At 43.2% G+C, this 22,657-nt stretch overlaps 1 protein-coding gene across 5 annotated transcripts in view; it reads left to right on the forward strand.

Moving 5' to 3' along the window:
- mctp1a (multiple C2 domains, transmembrane 1a) overlaps positions 1–22,657 on the forward strand; it is a 559,392-nt gene that overhangs the window by 55,546 nt on the left and 481,189 nt on the right. For all 5 annotated transcript variants that reach the window (XM_072281200.1, XM_072281201.1, XM_072281204.1 and 2 more), the window contains exon 2: positions 16,269–16,343. In XM_072281200.1, coding sequence (XP_072137301.1) covers positions 16,269–16,343 — 75 coding nt within the window. The remainder of the gene's footprint in view (positions 1–16,268; positions 16,344–22,657) is intronic.

A 22,657-nucleotide genomic window follows, 5' to 3' on the forward strand; every position in this document is an offset into this window, starting at 1 on the left:
TTGCTGATGATACAACCATTGTTGGTAGAATCTCAGATGGTGACACTACCTCATCTTTTAAAATATACAATATTTCTGTTTTTGCACATTTTAAAAAATCTACTCAATATATGTAATTGATTTACTTGTTTATTTATTATTATGTTTTATTTTATTTATTATTATTTTTTTCTCTCTCTGCTATATTATGTATTGTATTGAACTGCTGCTGCTAAGTTAACAAATTTCACATTACATGCTGGCGATAATAAAACTGATTCTGATTTCATCTCTCTGACCGGAGGACTGCGTCTCCTGGAGAGTCGTGGTGATTGGTGCTGTGTACTTTGTTGATTGTCATCTATATCAATGATCTGGATGATAATGTGGTTTACTGGATCAGCAGATTTACAGATGACATCAAGATTGGGGGGTGTAGCGGACAGTGAGGAAGGCTGTCATGGCTTGCACTGGGACCTGGACCAGCTGGAAAAATAATGGCAGATGAAATGTAATGCAGACAAGTGCAAGGTTTTACACTTTGGTAGGACCAGCCAGGGTAGGTTTTACACAGTGAATGCTAGAGCATCGAGGAGTGTGGTAGAACAAAGGAATCTGGGAATACAGGTCTATAATTCATTGGAAGTGGTGTCACAGGAAGATCGGGTTGTAAGGAAAGCTTTTGGCACATTGGCCTTCATAAACCAATCTATTGAGTACAGGAAATAGGATGTTGTGTTGAAGTTGTATAGGGCATTGGTAAGGCCTAATTTGGAGAATTGTGTGCAGTTTTGGTCACCTACCTACAGGAAAGATGTAAATAGGGTTAAAAGAGTACAGAGAAAATTTACAAGGATGTTGCTGGGACTGGAGGACCTGAATTATAAGGAAAGATTGAATAGGTTAGCAAATTATTCCTTGGAATGTAGAAGATTGAGAGGAGATTTGTTAGAAGTATCCAAATATATGAGGGATATAGATAGTGTAAATGCAAGCAGGCTTTTTCCACTGGGGTTGGGTGGGACTACAACTAGAAGTCAAAGGTTAAGGGTGAAACATGAAAAGTTTAAAGGGAGCATGAGGGGAAGCTTCTTCACTCAGAGGGTCATGAGTGTTGAACGAGTTGCCAGCGCAAGTGGTACATGACAGCTCGATTTTAATGTTGAAGAGAAGTTTGGATAGGTACATAGATGGTAGAGGTATGGAGGGCTATGGTCCTGGTGTAGGTCAATGGGAGTAGGCAGTTTAAGTGGTTTGGCACAGACAAGATGGGCCAAAGGGCCTATTTCTGTTCTGTACTTTTCTGAATCTACGACCAGACCATTTCACAGGAGGCCTCACCAATATCCTGTACAACTTTGACATAATGTCCCACTAGTTTTCTTTTATTTCTTTGTCAAGAACTGACCATGACCCTGCATAAGTGTTTCTCTATTATTTGCTTCAAATTTTCTATGGAATAAAAAATTCCACATCTTATCATTCTCAGAGCAAGAAAACAATGGAGTAATTCTCATTCAGAACATTATATTCCGCTCCTTGTTCTCTTGGGGGATGTTTTATTTTCCAGGGATTTATTTCTGATGTTTCCTTTCTTCACAAAGTTGTAACAATTCTGCTTGTGGTCCTTTCCACTTCTCCCATTTGACAGTAAGTTAGAAAGAAAAAAATATATGTAACGCTCAGTTATCTTGGCTCGTATATGTCTAGGGGAAATCCCGCCCAGCACCTGCCTGAACGCTTCCCACTGAGTCGGTCGCTGCACCACTGCCGCCCGAATGAATCCCAAACATCAATCATCAGCCGGCGCACACACAGTACGTCTTACCAAGTACATCTATGAAATTAATATAAAGTCAATACAGAAAAGGAAGTAATGGAAAAAATAGGCGCCAGACTGATCAAAGTCCAAGTTCTTTGTGCACAACCGTTGGAGCTCAATAAATTCCTGATGACCACCCGGATTCTGTCGACTCACGGCTTGGGACCACCCGGAGTGATCGACCGGAGCCTCTCCGCACATCCGCCATCCTCCCCATCTCTCCTCCGACTCCCCGTCTCTCCGCCGTCCTCCCCGTCTCTCCTCCGACTCCCCCTCAAAAACCCCCGTTCCCAGTCATATGAGACAGCATTATCACCCGAAAAAACGATAACATGAATACCCATTGGCTAATAGCACCCTGCTGTCTGTAGTAACCCAAGCAAATGTCTAGCTAGAGACTTTCTCAGCACTTAACATAACATAGAAGCATTCCCAAGTATAACATAATAAAGAAGCCATTTTAAATTTAACATACAAAAAAACCCCCGTACATATATTAGTTATATTTGCCACATGTACATTAAAATATATAGAGAAATGTGTCATTTGTGTCAAATCAAATCTGCAACAAAAGTGCTGGGGCAGCCCATAATTATCGCTACACTTTTGGTGCCAATGTAGCATGCCAACCCCCATGCGTCTTTGTATTGTGGGAGGTAACCAGAGCACCCAGAGGAAACCCGTGTGGTCACAAGGAGAATCCCTTTCATATGCACCTATTTTCAGTCATTACCTTTGCTCTGTGATTTCACTCAAGTAAGCACTGCTGGAGCTCTGCATGATTCCATACCTGAACGATCAAAAAATCAAAAAGCCACCTTGAAACGCTGTCAGATTTCCAAATTCCTTCATCTTCTGGGGCACTGTTCTGCCACTCATTGTGTTAGCACTGTCTGACATCAAAGGTAATACTTGTATAATTGTATGTGGGCCCAAGATATCCACACTGCTAGGGTCAATTACATTCACTTCATGAATGTAGTGTTTACCCTCATCATTCTGTGTCGTCTTGTATGACATGGGTGAACATGGTCTTCATCTGTCTTTTATCTGCTTACTCTATTCTCTATCCATGAACATTTGGCAACATTTTCTACAGAAGTGGTTTGGCATTTCCTTTTTCTGGACAGTGTCTTTACAAGATGGATGACCCCAGCCATTATCAATACTCTCCAGAGATTGTCTGCCTGGCGTTGGTGGTCACATAACCAGGACTTGTGATCTGCACCGGCTGCTCATACGACCATGCGCCTCCTGCTCCCATGGCTTCACGTGGACCTGATTTGGTGGGGGGGGGGGGGGGGAAGAGGGGAGCTAAGCAGGTGCTACACCTTGCCCAAAGGTGACCTGCAGGCTAGCCGAGGGAAGGAGTGCCTTACACCTCCTTTGGTAGAGATATATCTCCACCCCACCACTCAAAATGTAATGTTACAAAGTGTATTTTTAAGAGCAAATAAGAGAAAATCTGCGGATGCTGGAAATCCAGGCAACACACACAAAGTGCTGGAGGAACTCAGCAGGCCAGGCAGCATCTATGGGGAAGAGTAAACAGTCGACATTTTGGGCCGAGACGCTTCAGCAGGACCTGCCGAAGGGTTTTGGTCTGAAATGTCGACTGTTTACTCTTTTCCCATTGATGCTGCCTGGCCTGCTGAGTTCCTCCAGCATTTTGTGTGTGTTGCCTGGTATTTTTAAGGAGCAATTTTTAAAAAGAGAAACAAGCTGTTTGGGAAAAAAACTCAGATTGTTCACTAAAAATAATTCATTTATCATGTCAGGAATTTAATTTGGGTTAGTTACTTATGATTTTTGGAGAGGAATTTGAGCCTTTCTCATAAAGGTTTTAACTGGGTAATAATAGCTGATCAACTGCTTGTCACATACCACGTGCTACCTTCCTATTCCAGATAAGAACCACAGCAACACAGAGTACTCTTTGGTGGTCTGCGATGCAAACAGAAGCCTGACTCATTCTGCCTTTGGGGTTTGAACTTGTTCAAAATACAACAATTACTGTAAATGCAAATACAAACTTCATGCGAACAACAATGAAGAGGCAGTCAGGAAGTATGAAGGAACATGCGTTTTTGATTTAGCATTACTTTTACTAGTGCAATTTTTATCAACGTGATGATGAACTATCTTTACTACTTGTTGCTGTTGACATAAAGCAAAAAGTCAACAGCAACAGTGAAATTAATGTTCAGAGTGAAAATGCACCGAAAGAAGCAAGCATCTTGAACGTGGTTGCAACTCCTTAGAAATTGGAGTTTGCTATTGAGAACTTGGAAAGTGGAATTCTCCATTCCCCCTTCTCGCTTTCTCCATCCCCCATTTTGAATTCCATTACCCCTTCCTTCCTCCTCACCTGCCCTCCACCTCCCACCGATTCCCCTCTTCCTCTTTCTCCCATGGTCCACTCTACTCCTATCAGGTACTTTCTTCTCCTGCCCTTTACCTCTTCTACCTATCTCCTCCCTGCTTCGCACTGCATTAACCCCTGCCACACACCTACCTTTCCCCTCCCCTGGATTTGCCTATCACCTTCTAGCCATCCCCCTTCCCAACCTTGCTTAATGGTATTGGTCCTTGGCATGAAAAAAGTTGTGAAACCCTACTCCTTTCCCTCCCCCACCTTCTTATTCTGTCTTCTTCCCCTTCTCTAATCCTGGTGAAGGTTCTCAGCCTGAAATGTTGACTGTTTATTCCCCTCTAGAGATGCTGCCTGGCCTGCTGAGTTTCTCCAGAATTTTGTGTGCATTGCCATGAGAAGAGAAGCATATTTTTGCAGATACAAGGCAAAACTCTGAGCCGGAACTGAAATGAAAGGTCATTGACTGAATCAACAACGATTTTTACTTCACAAATCCTCTCTGATTATTATGTTGATTATTGCCAACATCTTCTGTTTTTATTACTGATTTCCAGTGTCTGCTTTTTGGGAAATGTAGTGGACTGGCCCACCTTTGACAATCCAATTAAAAGATTTCTGCTTTTAAAATTTACTCTCTTCTCAAGCAGATTTAGATAAGGGTAGAAGTATGAGATTACCTAAACGTATTTACAATCCAGTTTTCTCTTTAACTGTTCTGCACCAAGTAGTTTGCTCATGACTGGTCATAACTGCAAAAGTCCAGTGACAAAGTTAGCTGTGGAAATAAAAGTCAGTTGCCTGGAGACGGAATGGAGCTTCCTTAGTGGTACTGCTAACTCAAAACATGAGTTCCATCTTATTTCCTAAATGTCCTGTTTAAATTAGCATTGTATTTGCATTAAGTATTACCATATGAGGAGCATTTGGCTCTGGGACTGTATTTGCTTGGAACATGGTGGAGGCCAAGATCAGAGAAAAGCCTCAGAAAAAAGATGAAGAATTTCTTTTGCCAGAGAGTGGTGAATTTGTGGAATTTATTGCCACAGACAGCTGTGGGGGCCAAGTCTTTATGTATATTTAAGGCAGAGGTTGATAGGTTCTTGATTAGTCAGGGCATGCAAGGATATGTGGAGAAGGCAGGAGTTTGGGGTTGAGAGGATAATTGGATCAGCCATGCTGAAATGGCAGAACAGACTTGATGGGTCAGAAGGCCTAATTCTGCTCCTATATCTTATGGTTTATTTATTCTAAGTGTTTAATATTGCACAAGCATTTCAAACCACAATGGTTTTCTATAAGGTCCCACCAGTAAGAAGTTTAAGAGCAAGTAACACTCTGGAGGTTGGATGGAATTAAGCCAGAACTCTGAGGTTTCTGAACACCCTGCTACACATTATTTTTAAACAACACCAATAGCAGCATTACTGTTGTACATTTAACTCTATGTTGTACATGCACTTCATGTCAACTTGTGGATATGGATATCTTCTGGATAGTTTTTGTGTGTTACCTTATCGTGTTAATATTATTTTATCTGCTGTAGTTATATGTGTGTTGTATTTTGCATCTTCGTTCCTGAGGAATGTTGTTTTGTTTAGCTGTACATGTGTATGGTTGAATGACAAATAACTTGAACATTGAGTTGGTGAGGGGTCGCTACCAATAATGAAATAGATGCTAGGAAGATTTGTGCAAATGTACTACTGAAAGAGAACCTTTATGGGCCAATATTTTTCTTTCTCTTCACTTCTCTGTTTTCATTCACCCTGTTCTACATACATCTGCTCCTTATCAACTATAATTAACAAACACTGGCATCCTCTCTCTGCTACCATCACGACCACTTTTGTCATTCTCACTTCAGCACTTCATCTTATGTATTCATCTTGTTCTCTTCCATGTAAGACAATAAGATATAGGAGCAGAATTAATCCATTTGATCCATCGAGTCTGCTTCACCATTTCATCATGGCTGATCCATTATTCCTCTCAACCCCTATCTCCTGCCTTCTCCTCGTAGCCCTTCATGCCCTGACCTATCAAGAATCTATCAAACTCTGCCTTAAGCATACATAAAGACTTGGGCTCCACAGTTGCCTGTGGCAAAGAATTCCACAGATTCACCACTTTCTGGCTAAAGTAATTCCACCTCATTTCCATTCTAAAAGGATGCCCCTCTATCCTGAGGCCATCTCCTCCGGTCCTTCAATTTCCTACCACAGGAAACATCCATTCTATCAAGGCTTTTCAACATTCAATAACTTTCAATATGGTCACTCATTTATCTGAATACAGGCCTAGAGCCATCAAACGCTCTTCATATGACAAGTTGTTCAATCCTGGAATCATTTTCGTGAACCTCCTTTGAATCTTCTCTAGTGCCAGCACATCCTTTTTACGATAAGGGGCCCAAACTTGTTCACAATATTCCGAGTGAGGCCTCACCAGAGCTTTGCAAAGCCTCAACATTGCATCCTTGCTTTTTTATTCTGGCACTCTTGAAATGAATGCTAACATTGCATTTGCCTTCCTCACCACGGAAACGACCTGCAAATTAACCTTTAGGGAATCCTGCACAAGGACTCCCAAGTCCATTTCCGCCTCAGATATTTTAATTTCTCTCCACTTAAAAAATAGTCTATCATTTTATTTCTTCAAACAAAGTACATGACCATCCACTTCCCAACACTGTATTCCATCTGCCATTTCTTTGCCGATTCTCCTAATCTGTCTAAGTCCTTCTGTGGCCTCTCTACCTCCTCAAAACTACCTGTCCCTTTGCCTGTCTTTGTATTGTCTGCAAACTTTGCAACAAAGCCATCGTTCTGTCATCCAAGTCATTGACGTTTAACACAAGAAGGATCGGTCCCAACGCAGACCCCTGTGGAATACCGTGAGTCACTGGTGGCAAACCAGAAAATGGCTCCCTTTCTCTCACTGTTTGCATTCTGCCAATCAGCCACTGCTTTACCTATGTTATTATCTTTCTTGTAATACCATGAGCTTGTGGCTTGTTAGGCAGTCTCGTGTGGCAGCTTGTCAAAGACTTTCTGAAAATCCAAGTACACAACATCAACTGATTCTTCTTTGTCTATCCTGTTTATTTCTTCAAAGAATTCCAACAGATTTGTCAGACAAGATTTTCATTTGAGGAAACCATGCTAACTTTGGCCTATTTTATGTGCCTCCAAGTAACCTGAAACCACATCCTTAACAATTGACTCCAACATCTTCCCAACCACTGAGATCAGACTAACTGGTCTATAATTTCCTTTCTTCTGCCCACCTCCCTTCTTGAAGAGTGGAGTGACATTTGCAATGTTCCAGCCTTCTGGAACTATTCTGGAAACTTGAGATTACAGAAAGATCACAAGCGATGCCTGCACAACCTCTTCAGCCACCTATATCAGAACCCTGGAGCGTAGGCCATCTGCTTCAAGTGACTTATCTACCTACTTTCAGACCTTTCAGCATCTGAGGTATCTTCTCCCTAGTAATAGCAACTGCACTCAATTTGTCCCCATGACACTCTTGAATTTCTGACATGCTGCTTCCCCTTTGCAGTGAAGATTGATGCAAAATACTTATTCAGTTCATCTGCCATTTCTTTTTACCCCATGACTACCCCTCCAGCATCGTTTTCCAGTGGTCTGATATCCACTCTCGCCTCTGTTTTACAATTTTTATTTCTAAAGAAACTTTTGGTATCTGTTTGGTATTTATTGGATAGTTTACCTGCACATTTAATCCTTTCTCTCCTTTTGGCTTTCTTCATTGCCTTCTGTTGGTTGTTGAAAGCTTCCCAACCAACTAATTTCCCACTAATTTTTGCTCCATTATATACCCTCTCTTTTCCATTTATGTTGGCTTTGACTTCCCTTGCCTGCCATGGTTGCATCATCTCGCCTTTCAGAACGCTTCCTCTTTGGGATGTATGTATCCTGCACCTTCCTAATTGCTCCCAGAACCTCCAGCCATTGCTGCTCTGCTGTCATAACTGTCCTTCCAATCAGCTTTTTGGCCAGCTCCTCTCTGGTGCCTCTGTACTTCCCTTCGCTCCACTGTACTACTGCACTGATATAGGAACAGGATCGGGCCATTTGGCCCATTGAGTCTGCTTCACTGTTTCATCATGGCTGATCCATTTTTTCTCTCAGTACCAGTCTCCTGCCTTCTCCCTGGATCCCTTCATGCCTTGACCAATCAAGAATCTATCAACCTATGCCTTAAGTATACATAAAGACTTGGCCTCCACAGCTGCCTGTGGCAAAGAATTCCACAGATTCATCACTTTCTGGCTAAAGAAATTTCTTCTCATTTCCATTCTAAAAGGACGCACCTCTATTCTGAGGCTGTCCGTTCTGGACTTAGACTCTCCCACCATGGGAAACATTCTCTCCACATCCACTCTAACATACCCTTCACCATTCTCCATATCTCTGTTTTAAATAGATGCCCCCCAATCCAGAGGCTGTGCCCTCTTGTACTGGACCCCCCCCACCATGGGAAGCATCCTTTCCACATCTACTCTGTCTAGGTCTTCAACTTTTGAAGGTTTCAATGATTTCCTGCCCCCACTCCCCCCCAACCTTCTAAATTCCAGCAAGTACAGACTCAGAGCCATCAAATGTTCCTCATGTGAAAACCATTTTGTTCCCAGAATCATCCTTGTGAACCTCCTCTGAACCCTCTCCAATGCCAGCACCTCTTTTCTTAGATAAGGAGCCCAAAATTGTTCACAATACTCATGGTGAGGCCTCATCAGTGTCTTGTAAAGCCTCAGCATCACATTTCTGCTCTTGTATCCTAGACTTCTAGAAAGGAATGCTAACATTGCATTTGCCTTTCCCACCACTGACTCAGCCTGCAAGTCCCTCTGCATCTCAGATTTTTGGATTTTCTCCCATTTAGGAAATAGCCGGCACATTTATTTTTTTCTGCCAAAGTGCATGACCGTGCATTTTCCAACATTGTATTTCATTTGCCACTCTCTTGCCCATTCTCCTAACCTGTCTAAGTGCTTCAGCAGCCTTCCTGTTTCCTCAACACTACCTGCCCCTCCACCAATCTTCATATCATCTGCAGACTTGGCAACAAAGTAATCTATTCCATCATCTAAATCATTGATATACAGCACAAAAAGAAGTGGTCCCAACACCGACCCCTGTGGAACACAACGAGTCACTGGCAGCCAACCAGAAAAGGATCCCTTTATTCCCACTCACTGCCTCCTACCAATCAGCCAATGCTCTAACCATGCCAGTAACTTTACGGTAATACCATAGGCTTTTAACTTGGTAGTCAGCCTCATGGTTGGCACCTTCTCAGTGGGCTTCTGAAAATCCAAATATCCCCTTTATTTATCCTATTTGTAATCTCCTCAAAGAATTCTAACATGCAAGATGTTCCCTTAAGGAAACCATGCAGACCTGGTTCTATCTTGTCCTGTGACACCAAGTACTCCATAACCGCAACCTTAACAATCGACTCCAGCGTCTTCTCAACCACTGAGGTGAGGCTAACTGGTCTATAATTTCCTTTCTGCTGCCTCCCTCCTCTCTTAAAGAGTGCAGTGACATTTGCAATTTTCCAGAGTTCAATGATTCTTGAAGATCATTATTAATACATCCACAATCTCGACGGCTATCTCTTTAACCCTAGGGTGCAGTTTATCTGGCCCGGGTGAATTATGTACCAGGTGCTCTTTCAGCTTTTTGAGCACCTTCTCCCTTGTAATAGTAACTGCACTCACTTCTCTTCCCTCACATCCTTCAACATCTGGCACGCTGCTAGTGTCTTCCACAGTGAAGACTGATGCAAAATACTCATTTAGTTAATCTGCCATCTCCTTGTCCCCCATTATTATTTCTCCTGCCTCATTTTCTAGCGGTTCAATACCCACTCTCATCTTTCTTTTATTTTTTTATATACTTGGAAAAGCTTTTACTATCCACTTTGATATTGTTTGCTAGCTTGCTTTCATAATTCATCTTTTCCCTCCTAATAACTCTTTCCATCGTTTTCTGTAGGTTTTTAACAGCTTCCCCAATCCTCTATCTTCCTGCTAATTTTTGCTTTGTTTTATGCCCGCTCTTTTGCTTCTACATGAGCTTTGACATCTCTTGTCAGTCATGGTTGTACTATTTTATCATTTGAGTATTTCTTTGTTTTTGGAAAACATCATTCCTGCACCTTCCTTATTTTTCCTAGAAACTCAAGCCATTTCTACTTTGCTGTCATCCCTGCTAGCATCTTCTTCTCATTTACTTTGGTCATCTCCTCTCTCATACCACTGTAATTTCATGCATTCCACTGAAATACTGCTATATCAGTCTTCACTTTCTCCCTATCAAATTTCAATTTGAAATCAATCATATTGTGATCACTGCCTCCTAAGGGTTCTTTTACCTTAAGCTCCCTAATCACCTCCAGTTCTTTATATAATACCCAATCCAGTATAGCTGATCCCCTCATAGGCTCAACGGCAAACTGTTCTAAAAAGCCATCCAGTCAGCATTCAACAAACTCACTCTCTTGAGATCCATTCTCAACCTGATTTTCCCAATTGAACTGCATGTTGAAATTTCCCATGACTATCATAGCATTACCCTTTTGACATGCCTTTTCTATTTCCCATTGTAATCTGGGTCCACATCCCAGCTACTATTTGAAGGCCTGTATGTAACTACCAACAGGGTCCTTTTCCACTGCAGTTTCTGAACTCGACCCACAAGGATTCAACATCCTCTGATCCTGTGCCACATCTTTCTAATGCTTTGATGCCATTCTTCACACAGCATCATCACCCCTTCTGCCTACTTTCCTATCCCTCCAGTACAATGTGTAACCCTGGACATTCAGCTCCCAACTACAACCATCCTCCAGCCACCATTCAGTGATGTCCACAACATCCATCATACCTGGCAATCTGTAATAGTGCAACAAGATCATCCACCTTATTTCATGTACTCTGTGCATTAACATATAGCACTTTGTGCACTGTTTTTGCCTTTTTTTATTCTGCATCCCTCATACACTGACACTCACCCTGCTGGCTGCAATTTTGTCCTATCATTTGCCTGCCCTTCCTGCCAGTCTGACTGCACGTTATCTTTGTTTTTTTACCATCCATCCTATCCTGAGACCCTTCACTTCGGTTTCCATCCCCCTGCCAAATTAGTTTAAACCCTTGCCAACAGCTCTAACGAACCTGCCCGTGAGAATATCGGTCCTCCTCGGGTTCATGTGCAACCTGGTCATACCTCCCCCTGGAAGAGATCCCAATTGATCCAAGAACCTGAAGCCCTGCCCCCTGCACCAGCTTCTCAGTGACATATTTATCTGCCAAATCATCCCAATTCTTCCCTCACTGGTGTGTAGCACAGGCAGCAATCCAGAAATTATTACCCTGGAGGTCCTGCCTCTCAGTTTTCTGCCTAACTCTCTAAATCCTCTCTCCAGGACCTCGTTGCTTTTCTTTCTTATGCCATTGGCACCAATGTGTACCAAGACATCTGGTTGTTTCCTCTCCTCCTCCAAAATGCTGTGGACATGATCTAAGATATCCCTGATCCTGGCGCCAGGGTGGCAGCATACCATCCGGGTGTCTCGTTCACGTCCACAGAATCTCCTGTCTCACTTCTTTCTGAAGATTTGCTTTAGTTTTTTCACTCACAGAGCTATGCCACCCCTCTGACTGCCTGCCTGTCCTTTCGACACAGTGTATATCCTTGGACATCAGCTCCCATTTATAAGGTTCATTCAGCCATGATTCGATGATATCCACAGTGTCATAGCTGCCAGTCTCTAACTGTGCTGCAAGGTCATTATTCTGATTCCGTATATCGCATCCATTCAAATAGACAGAGCAATTTGCCCCCCTTTTCAATTTTGGCCCCATGTCACATTGCAACTTATCCCACTGATTGCATTTTTGCCTGTCCTTCCTGACAGTCTCATTACACGCTGCCTCTGCTTGTACACCAACGCCCCATCCTCAGCTCTACCACTCTGGTTCCCATCCCCCCCGCCAGGTTCGTTTAAATTCTCCCCAACAAGTCTTGCCAACCTTCCCTGAAGGATATTGGTCTCCCTCAGGTTCAGGTGTAACTCAGTCCTTTTGTACAGGTCATACCTCCCAATGATCCCAAAATCAGGGGTGTGTGCTTAGCCCACTGCTCTACTCTCAATATACCCATGACTGTGTGGCCAGGCATAGCTCAAATACCATCTATAAATTTGCTGATGATACAATTATTGTTTGTAGAATCTTAGATGGTGATGAGGGCGTACAGGAGCGAATATGCCAACTAGTGGAGTGCTGTCACAGCAATAACCTGGCACTCGACGTCAGTAAGACGAAAGAGCTGATTGTGGACTTAAGGAAGGGTAAGACGAAGGAACACATACCAATCCTCAAAGAGGGATCAGAAGTGGAGAGAATGAGCAGCTTCAAGTTCCTGGGTGTCTAGATCTCTGAGGATCTAACCTGGTCCCAACATATCGATGTAGTTATAATGAAGTCAAGACAGCAGCTATTCTTCATTAGGAGTCTAAAGAGATTTGGTATAACAACAAATACACTCAAAAACTATAGATGTACTGTGGAGAGCATTTTGACAGGCTGCATCACTGTCTGGTATGGAGCGGCTACTGCACAGGACCGAAAGAAGCTGCAGAGGGTTGTAACTTTAGTCAGCTCCATCTTGGGTACTGGCTTACAAAGTACCCAGGACACCTTCAGGGAGCGGTGTCTCAGAAACGCAGCGTCCATTATTAAGGACCTCCAGCACCCAGGGCATGCCCTTTTCTCACTGTTACCATCAGGTAGGAGATACAGAAGCCTGAAGGCACACACACGCAGTGATTCAGGAACAGCTTCTTCCCCTCTGCCATCTGATTCCTAAATGGACATTGAACCCTTGGACACTACCTCACTTTTTAAATATATATTATTTCTGTTTTTGCATGATTTTTAATCTATTCTATGTATACTGTAATTTATTGATTTATTTATTATCATCATCTTATTTTGTGTGTTTTTCTCTTCTATATTTGTATTGTATTGAACTGCCGCTGTTAAGTTAACAAATTTCACCACACATGCCAGTGATAATAATCTTGATTCTGATTCTGCTCTGCACCAGTTCTTCAGCATGCACTCATCTGCCAAATCATCTTACTCTTGCTTTCACTGGTGCATGGCACATGCAACAATCTAGAGATGACCACTCTGGAACTCCTGTTTCTCAGCTTTTTACTAGGTCGCTAAAATCTCTTCCCTTTTCCTACCTATGTCATTGGTACCACTATAACACCAAGACTTCTGGCTGCTAACCCATCAGAGACGTCCTTGACCCTGGCAGCTGGGAGGCAACGTGCCATCCGGGTGCAACACACAGAATGCTGGAGGAACACAGTCGGCCGGGCAGCTTCTATGGATAGAGTAAACAGCTGGCATTTTGGACCAAGACCCAAAGGGTCTCTTTTCTATAGATGCTGCCTGACCTGCTGAGTTCCTCCAGCACTTTGTGTGTGTGTGTTGCTTTGCAGATGTCAGCGTCTGCAGATTTTCTCATGTTTGTGATATCGTCCGAGCATCTCTATGGCGTGTTCACTTCTAGGACTATGGAGTTCCTTATCAGTACTGCACTCCTCTTCTCCCGCCTTCCCTTCTGAGCCACGGTGCTAGAGACCTGGTAGCTACTGCTTCGTCATGATAGGTCATCTCCTGCAACAGTATCCTTATTTCTGAATTTGTCCAGTGGCCCAATCAAACCAGCAGTGAGAGAGGAGGCAATTCACAGGTCCATGGGTGAGCGCTGTTTCTCCAGCAGCCTAATAAAAGATTTGGAGGATGCAATCATTGAAGAGTTCAGTGCCTGCACTGGTTGTGTTAGTTGCATACACTGGATGAATTCTTCCAGCAATAGGTATTAGATTTATAGTACAGCAGTACTATTGGCAGTGTTCTAATCTGCTCTGTATTTCATTTAAATACATAATTTGTACTCAGTTAAATGGTAGCTACTTTTCTATTTATCCCTTTTTAACTGTTTCCTTGAAACTTTAGCTAATAGCGGCAGCCGCGTAATTTGCTAAAATGAACTGGTCCTAACTGGAATCCACTATATACCTGTCGCTACATGTTGTTAGGTGTCATGAGGCCCAAGCTAAACAATGCAAAAGCTGAAAAGGCAAGTAATAACTATTCCAGTCCTCTATGTAATCAATCCCTGTTTTACCTGGATGAATGTGATGCAAAATGGATTCCAGATTTTCCATTAATTGTTGTGATCCTTAGACTATGATGATGATTATGATAACACGTAATCCTCTTTTATTGTCACTTAGTGATGCATGCATTAAGAAATGATACATTATTTCCTCCAGTGTGATATCACAAAACACAAGACAGACCAAGACTGAAAAAACTGACAAAACCACATAATTATAACATATAGTTACAAACAGTGCAACAATACCATAACTTGATGAAGAAGTCCATGAGCACAGTAAAAAGTTCAAAGTCTCTCAAGTGTCCCACATCTCACGCAGACGGGAGAAGGAAGAAAAACTCTTCCTGCCATGCCAACCACAATCCGACTCTGAGTCATCTGAAAACTTCGAGCTCTGATCAGCTGTCCAACACCGAGTACTGAGCGCCATCTCTGTCCGAACGATTCGACCTCCTTCTCGGTCGCCAAAAGCAGGCAAGGCCGGGGATTTTGAGGCCTACCCTCCGAAAGATTCCCGACCACACAGTAACGACAGCAGCGAACAGGCGTTTCAGAAATTTCTCCCGATGTTCCTCTGTGCTTTCACCTCCATTCTCCATCAAATCAGAATTGTCCACAGCCCCTATTTAACAGATACGATATATGGATTCTGATTTCTGGAGATGTGCAAAATCTCAAACAATTACTGTATCTTTATCCATGTGATTATGTTTTGTTTTTGAAGTGTTACGTGATTACTTCTACTAAAAATTCTTCTTAACATATTCATATTTCAACTTACTCCTCTTCTCAAGCCCATTACCACTGCTGGGGCACAGGCTGCCAACAGCAGCTTGCCAGAGTCCTCTGCCCAGGTAAACACGAGGAATTTTGCAGATGCTGGAAATTCAAGCAACACACATCAAAGTTGCTGGTGAACGCAGCAGGCCAGGTAGCATCTCTAGGAAGAGGTACAGTCGACGTTTCGGGCCGAGACCCTTCGTCAGGACTAACTGAAGGAAGAGTTAGTAAGAGATTTTACTACCTTACTGTCTTACTAGCTTAATCTCTGACTAGCTCTTCCTCCAGTTAGTCCTGATGAAGGGTCTCGGCCCGAAACGTCGACTGTACCTCTTCCTAGAGATGCTGCCTGGCCTGCTGCGTTCACCAGCGGCTTTGATGTGTGTTGGTCCTCTGTCCAGGACCAGTCTTTCAAGGTTTCCCAGGTGAGTAGCCCATCTCCTTGGTGTAAGCTTCCTCTCACAGGGATGAGATATTACAGCTTCTGTTGGTGTTTCTGTGGCATTAGGTCTTTTATGGGATGGGATTGCTAGCCTTGGGCCCAACCCTCCTCATTTCACAGTGGGGCTTGGGTTTAACCATGGCGGAGCTGAATTTCAACGTATAGCACAAATAAATCTTGTTATGATGTGAAAATTGGATCACCCAACGTTTCCTCATCATACCTCACTGCATGGTTGTGGCTAATGTATGGCATTTTGGTATATGTGATCAGCTATATCATTTTACCAACAAGTTTCTTAAGAGTATTTCCAGGGCTCCTATTAGGAACATCCATCAGTAAGCCGACCAGTGAGAACTGTCTGTACTTCTCTGTCATCCTTTTTAACACCCAGCCTCATTGGGAAAATAATTAACAGTTTGCATTGATGGATCAGTCATATTTACAGATAGAGGGCCACAGATGCATTGAAGGGGAATTAATAAATTTTATGTATTGTCATGCAAATCACTGATAATTGGCAATTATAAATTGTACTCTGACATGGTACCATAGCTTCATGTCACAGTTAAAGCATTAGACTGCTCACTATATTCTTAAAGTACTGAAATGTGATCTTTCTTTTCTTTCCAGGGACATTCGACCAACCAACTTAAACCTTCATTAGACGCAGGGAATTTTACAATGCCCAGCTGTGGAGAGCCTCGTGTAAGTATTGCAGTTTATCAGTTCATTCCTGTAATATCTGATTTGACAACAGAGCTGCTGATCTGCCTCGTTTGTGACCATTTGTATGTCGTTTTGTTATTTTACAGAATTCCATGTTTCAGTGCTCTTAACTGAACAGTTTGTTCATGAGATGTAGGAGCAGAAATAGTGCATTCAGCCCATCGAGTCTGCTTCACCATTCCATCATGGCTGATCCCAGATCCCACTCAACCCCACACACCTGCCTTCTCGCCATATCCTTTGATGCCCTGACCGATCAGGACCGATTAACCTTAAATATACCCACCGACTTGACCGACACCGCAGTCTGTGTAAGAGCATTCCACAGATTTACTACTCTCTGGCTAAACAAAATCCTCCTTATCTCTGTTACAAAAGGTCACCCCTCGATTCTGAGGCTGTGCCCTCTAGTTCTGGATACACCCACCATAGGAAACATCCTCTCCACATCCACCCTATCTAGATCTTTCAGTGTTCAGAAGGTTTCAATGAGATCCCCCCCCCCCCACATTCTTCTAAATTCCAGTGAGTACAGGCCCAAAGCAACCTCATGAATATCCTCTGGACTGTCTCCAATGACAATACATTCTTTCTGAGATATGGGGCCCAAAACTGTTGACAATACTCCAAGTGCAGCCTGACTAGTGTCTTATAAAGGCTCAGTACTGTAACCTTGCTTTTATATTCTATTCCCCTTGAATTAAATGCCAACATTGCATTTTCCTTCTTTACCACTGACTCAACCTGTAAATTAACCTTCTGGGAGTCTTGCACGAGGACTCTGAAATCCCTTTGCACCTCTGACGTTTGAACCTTCTCCTCATTTGGATAATAGTCCTTTTACCAAAATGCATTTTCATACATTTCCCAACACTGTATTCCATCTGTCACTTTTTTGCCCATTTTTCCAATTTGTCAAAGTCCTGTTGTATTAGATTGCTTCCTCAGCACTACCTACACCTCCACCTGTCTTCATATCATTTGCAAACTTTGCCAGAAAGCCATTAATTCCATTATCCAAATCATTGACAATGTGATAAATAGTGCTCCCAATACTGACCCCCTGAAGAACACCACTAGTCACTGGCAGCCAACCTGAAAAGACCCCTTTTATTCCCACTCACTGCCTCCTGCCTGTCAGCCATTCCTCTATCCATGCCAGTATCTTTTCTGTAATGCCGTAGGATTTTATCTTGTTATGTAGCCTGTGTGTGGCACTTTATCAAATGCCTTCTGAAAATCTTAAGTAAATGACATCCATTGTTCACCCTGTTTGTTGCTTCCTCAAAGAACTCTAGCAGATTTGTCAGGTAAGGTTTCCCGTTACAGATCCATGCTGACTTTGACTTAATTTATCATTAGTCATCATGTACCCCGAAACCTCATCCTTAATAATAGACTCAATCACTTTCCCATAATTCTCTTTCTTTTGCCTTCCTCCCTTCTTAAAGAGTGGAGTGACATATGCAATTTTCCAGTCCTCAGGGACCATGCCAGAATCAAGTGGTTCTTGAAACATCATGACCAATGCATCTGTTATCTCTTCAGTAACCTCTCTCAGGACTCTGGGATGTAGTCCATCTGGTGCAGATGATTTATCCACTTTACGACCTCTGAGTTTGGCTAGTACTTTTTCCTTTGTAATAGCAATGGTACTCACTCTTGCTCCCTGACACTCACAGACATCTGGCACACTGATAGTGTCTTCCACAGTGAAGACAGATGCAGAGTTCTCATTAAGTTCTTCTGCCATTTTTGTCCCCTATTACTACCTCACCAGCATCATTTTGCTGTGGTCCAATATCAATTCTCACCTGCCTTTTACTCTTTATATAACTAAAAAAACTTCTAGTATCCTGCTTTATATTATTGGCTAGTTTGCCCTCATGTTTCATCTTTCCCCTTCTTATAACTTTTTTAGTTGCCTTTTGTTGGATTTTAAAAGCTTCCCAATCATCCAACTTCCACTCACTTTTGATATCTTGTCTACCCTTTCCTTGGCTCTTATGCATCCTTAACTTCCCTTGTCAGCCATGGTTGCCTATCCCTGCCATTTGAGTACTACAAACGTGTACTTCTGTGTGACATATCTATCCTGCGCATTGTGAACTATTCCCAGAAACTTCAGCCACCTCTACTCTGCCACCATCCCCACCAGCATCCTTCAATCCACCTGGGCAAACTCCTCTCTCATGTCTCTGTAATTTCCTTTATTCCATTGCGATACTGATATATGTGAGATGGTTCTCCTTCTCAAATTGCAGTATGAATTCAATCATATTATGATTACTGTCTCCTAAGGGTTCCTTTACATTAAGCTCCCTAATAAGATCTGTGTTATTATACAACACGCAATCTGAGATAGCCTTTCCCCGAGTAGGCTCAAACACAAGCTGCCCTTAAAAGCCATCTCGCAGGCATTTAACAATATCTCTTTCTTGTGTTCTGACACCAACCTGATTTTCCCAATCCCCTTGCATATTGAAGCCCTCCATTACATTTTTGACATTACCCTTATTTCATGCCTTTTCCAGCTCTCTTTGTAATCTCAACCCCACATATTGCCTACTACTTGGAGGCCTATATATGACTCCCATAATTTTTTTACCCTTGCAGTTTCTTAACTCCATCCACATTCAACATTCTCTGACCTTATGTCACCTCTTTCTAAAGATGTGATTCCATCATTTACCAGCAAGAGCTACACCATCGCCTATGCCTTCCTGCCTGTCCTTTTGACACGATGTATATCCTTTGATGTTAAGCTCCCAACCATGGCCTTCTTTCAGCCACAACTCAGTGACACCCACAACATCATACTGACCAATCTCTAATCGTGCTACGAGTTCATCAACCTTATTCCGAATGCTACATGGATTTAAATACAGCATCTTCAGTCCTGCATTCTTCAACCTTTTGAGTTTTGCCTCTGTGGTATAATTTAACTCCTTGCTCTGTCTGTATTTGGCTTGTCCTTCTTTACACTCATGTTCCATCCATCAGCTACTTGCCGTGATGTAGGCAATGATTGTTCTTGGCAAGTTTTTTAGGGAATTGATTTGCCGCCTTCAGGGAAATGTTGTTAGAAGATGGGTGAGCCCGGCCATTGTCAATACTCTTCAGAGATTGTCTGCCTGGCGCCAGTGGCTGCATAGCCTGGACTTGTGATCTGCACCGGCTGCTCATACGACCATCCCCCACCTGCTCCCGTGGCTCATGTGACCCTGATCGGGGGGATAAGCAGGTGCTACATCTTGCCCAAGGGTGACCTGCAGGTTAGTGGAAGGAAGGAGCACCTTGCATCCTCCCCCCCACCCAAACTGAACAGTACATTTCTTGTAAATATGCTTTTCCTTTTGGGTTTACTGGTCATACAAGGTCACAAGTTCACTGCAACACACAGAAAATGCTGGAGGAACTCAGCAGGTCTGGCAGCATCTATGGAAATGAATAAACAGTTGATGTTTCGGGCAAGTTCACTGCTGAGCTTGGAAAGTAGTTAAATACAATTAGCTGCTAATGCTGAGATGAAGGAGAATAAACTCTGCCAGTTTTCCTCATTATGATCTAATAACGCAAGCTGGAAAGGGAGCCTGTGGATGGTAAGGGGTTTGGCTCGTCCCAAACACACAACATTCTGCTGATGCCAAGCAACACACTCAGTGCTGGAGGAGCTCAGCAGGTCAGGCAGCATCTGTCAGCCAGCAGGACTCCCGATGAAAGGTGTCAACCTGAAACATGCACTATTCATTTCCCTCCATCGGTGCTGCCTGGGCTGCTGAGTTCCCCCAGCATTGTCTGTTTTGCCTTGTACCTCAAACTTTGTCAAAAATATTCACAGCCTTCAAACACTTGCAAATAAAAACATATTAGCTTTTCTTACAGAGGGAAGAAAATCTGAATGCAAAGAATTGGAAAACTGAACAAAATGGCAACTCTGATTACTTTGTGTTGGGCATGTTGTTCCTTTCCAGAACCATCTGGGAAAGGTCACTTAGCGATGAACTCGGGTGGCTGGGTTGAGACATGTCGATACCAAAGGAGGTGTAAGGTGCTCCTTCCCCCCACTAGCCTGCTGGTCTCTCTCGGGCAAGGTCTCTGTTGGCTTAGTCCCCAATCAGGGTCACGTGAAACCATGAGAGCAGATGGTGGATGGTCGTATGAGCAGCTGGTGCAGATCACAAGTCCAGGTTATGCGACCACTGATGCCAGGCAGACAATCTCCGAAGAGTATTGACAATGACTGGGGTCACCTGTCTTGTAAAGACACTGTCAGAAGAAGGCAATGGCAAACCACTTCTGTAGGAAAATTTGCCAAGAACAATCATATTCATGGAAAGGCCATGATTGCCCACATCATACGACAAGGCACACAACGAACGAGTGGGTTACTAGACCACTGTGATTGGCATCAATAACAACATTATTGAAGAATGCCTTGACGAGTAGGGTAAAGGAAAACCCCAAGGCATTCTTCAATATGTGAAGAACAAAAGGATGACAGGAGTGAGGTAGGGCCGATTAGAGATAATGGTGGGAAGATGTGCCTGGAGGCTGTGGAAGTGAGTGAGGTCCTCAATAAATACTTCTCTTCGGTATTCACCAATGAGAGGAAACGACGGTGAGGACAATATGAGTGAGGTTGATGTTCTGCAGCATGTTGATATAAAGGGAGAGGAGGTGTTGGAGTTGTTAAAATACATTAGGACAGTTAAGTCCCCGGGGCCTGACGGAATATTCCCCAGGCTGCTCCACGAGGCGAGAGAAGAGATTGCTGAGCCTCTGGCTAGGATCTTTATGTCCTCGTTGTCCACAGGAATGGTACCGGAGGATTGGAGGGAGGCGAATGTTGTCCCCTTGTTCAAAGAAGGTAGTAGGGATAGTCCGGGTAATTATAGACCAGTGAGCCTTACGTCTGTGGTGGGAAAGCTGTTGGAAAAGATTCTTAGAGATAGGATCTATAGGCATTTAGAGAATCATGGTCTGATCAGGGACAGTCAGCATGGCTTTGTGAAGGGCAGATCGTGTCTAACAAGCCTGATAGAGTTCTTTGAGGAGGTGACCAGGCATATAGATGAGGGTAGTGCAGTGGATGTGTTCTATATGGATTTTAGTAAGGCATTTGACAAGGTTCCACATGGTAGGCTTATTCAGAAAGTTAGAAGGCATGGGATAAAGGGAAGTTTGGCCAGGTGGATTCAGAATTGGCTTGCCTGCAGAAGGCAGAGGGTGGTGGTGGAGGGAGTACATTCAGATTGGAGGATTGTGACTAGTGGTGTCCCACAAGGATCTGTTCTGGGACCTCTACTTTTTGTGATTTTTATTAACGACCTGGATGTGGGGGTAGAAGGGTGGGTTGGGAAGTTTGCAGACGACACAAAGGTTGGTGTTGTAGATATTGTAGATATTGTAGAGGATTGTCAAAGGTTGCAGAGAGACATTGATAGGATGCAGAAGTGGGCTGAGAAGTGGCAGATGGAGTTCAACCCGGAGAAGTGTGAGGTGGTACACTTTGGAAGGACAAACTCCAAGGCAGAGTACAAAGTAAATGGCAGGATACTTGGTAGTGTGGAGGAGCAGAGGGATTTCGGGGTACATGTCCACAGATCCCTGAAAGTTGCCTCACAGGTGGATAGGGTAGTTAAGAAAGCTTATGGAGTGTTAGCTTTCATAAGTCGAGGGATAGAGTTTAAGAGTCGCGATGTAATGATGCAGCTCTATAAAACTCTGGTTAGGCCACACTTGGAGTATTGTGTCCAGTTCTGGTCACCTCACTATAGGAAGGATGTGGAAGCATTGGAAAGGGTACAGAGGAGATTTACCAGGATGCTGCCTGGTTTAGAAAGCATGCATTATGATCAGAGATTAAGGGAGCTAAGGCTTTACTCTTTGGAGAGAAGGAGGATGAGAGAAGACATGATAGAGGTGTACAAGATAATAAGAGGAATAGATAGAGTGGATAGCCAGCGCCCCTTCCCCAGGGCACCACTGCTCAATACAAGAGGACATGGCTTTAAGGTAAGGGGTGGGAAGTTCAAGGGGGATATTAGAGGAAGGTTTTTTACTCAGAGAATGGTTGGTGCGTGGAATGCACTGCCTGAGTCAGTGGTGGAGGCAGATACACTAGTGAAGTTTAAGAGACTACTAGACAGGTATATGGAGGAATCTAAGGCTGGGGCTTATATGGGAGGCAGGGTTTGAGGGTCGGCACAACATTGTGGGCCGAAGGGCCTGTACTGTGCTGTACTATTCTATGTTCTATGAAACATTTACTGTGAGCTGTTCATGTTGTA

The sequence above is a fragment of the Mobula birostris genome, chromosome 17 (genome assembly GCF_030028105.1).
Source record: "Mobula birostris isolate sMobBir1 chromosome 17, sMobBir1.hap1, whole genome shotgun sequence".
Classification (NCBI taxonomy): domain Eukaryota; kingdom Metazoa; phylum Chordata; class Chondrichthyes; order Myliobatiformes; family Myliobatidae; genus Mobula; species Mobula birostris.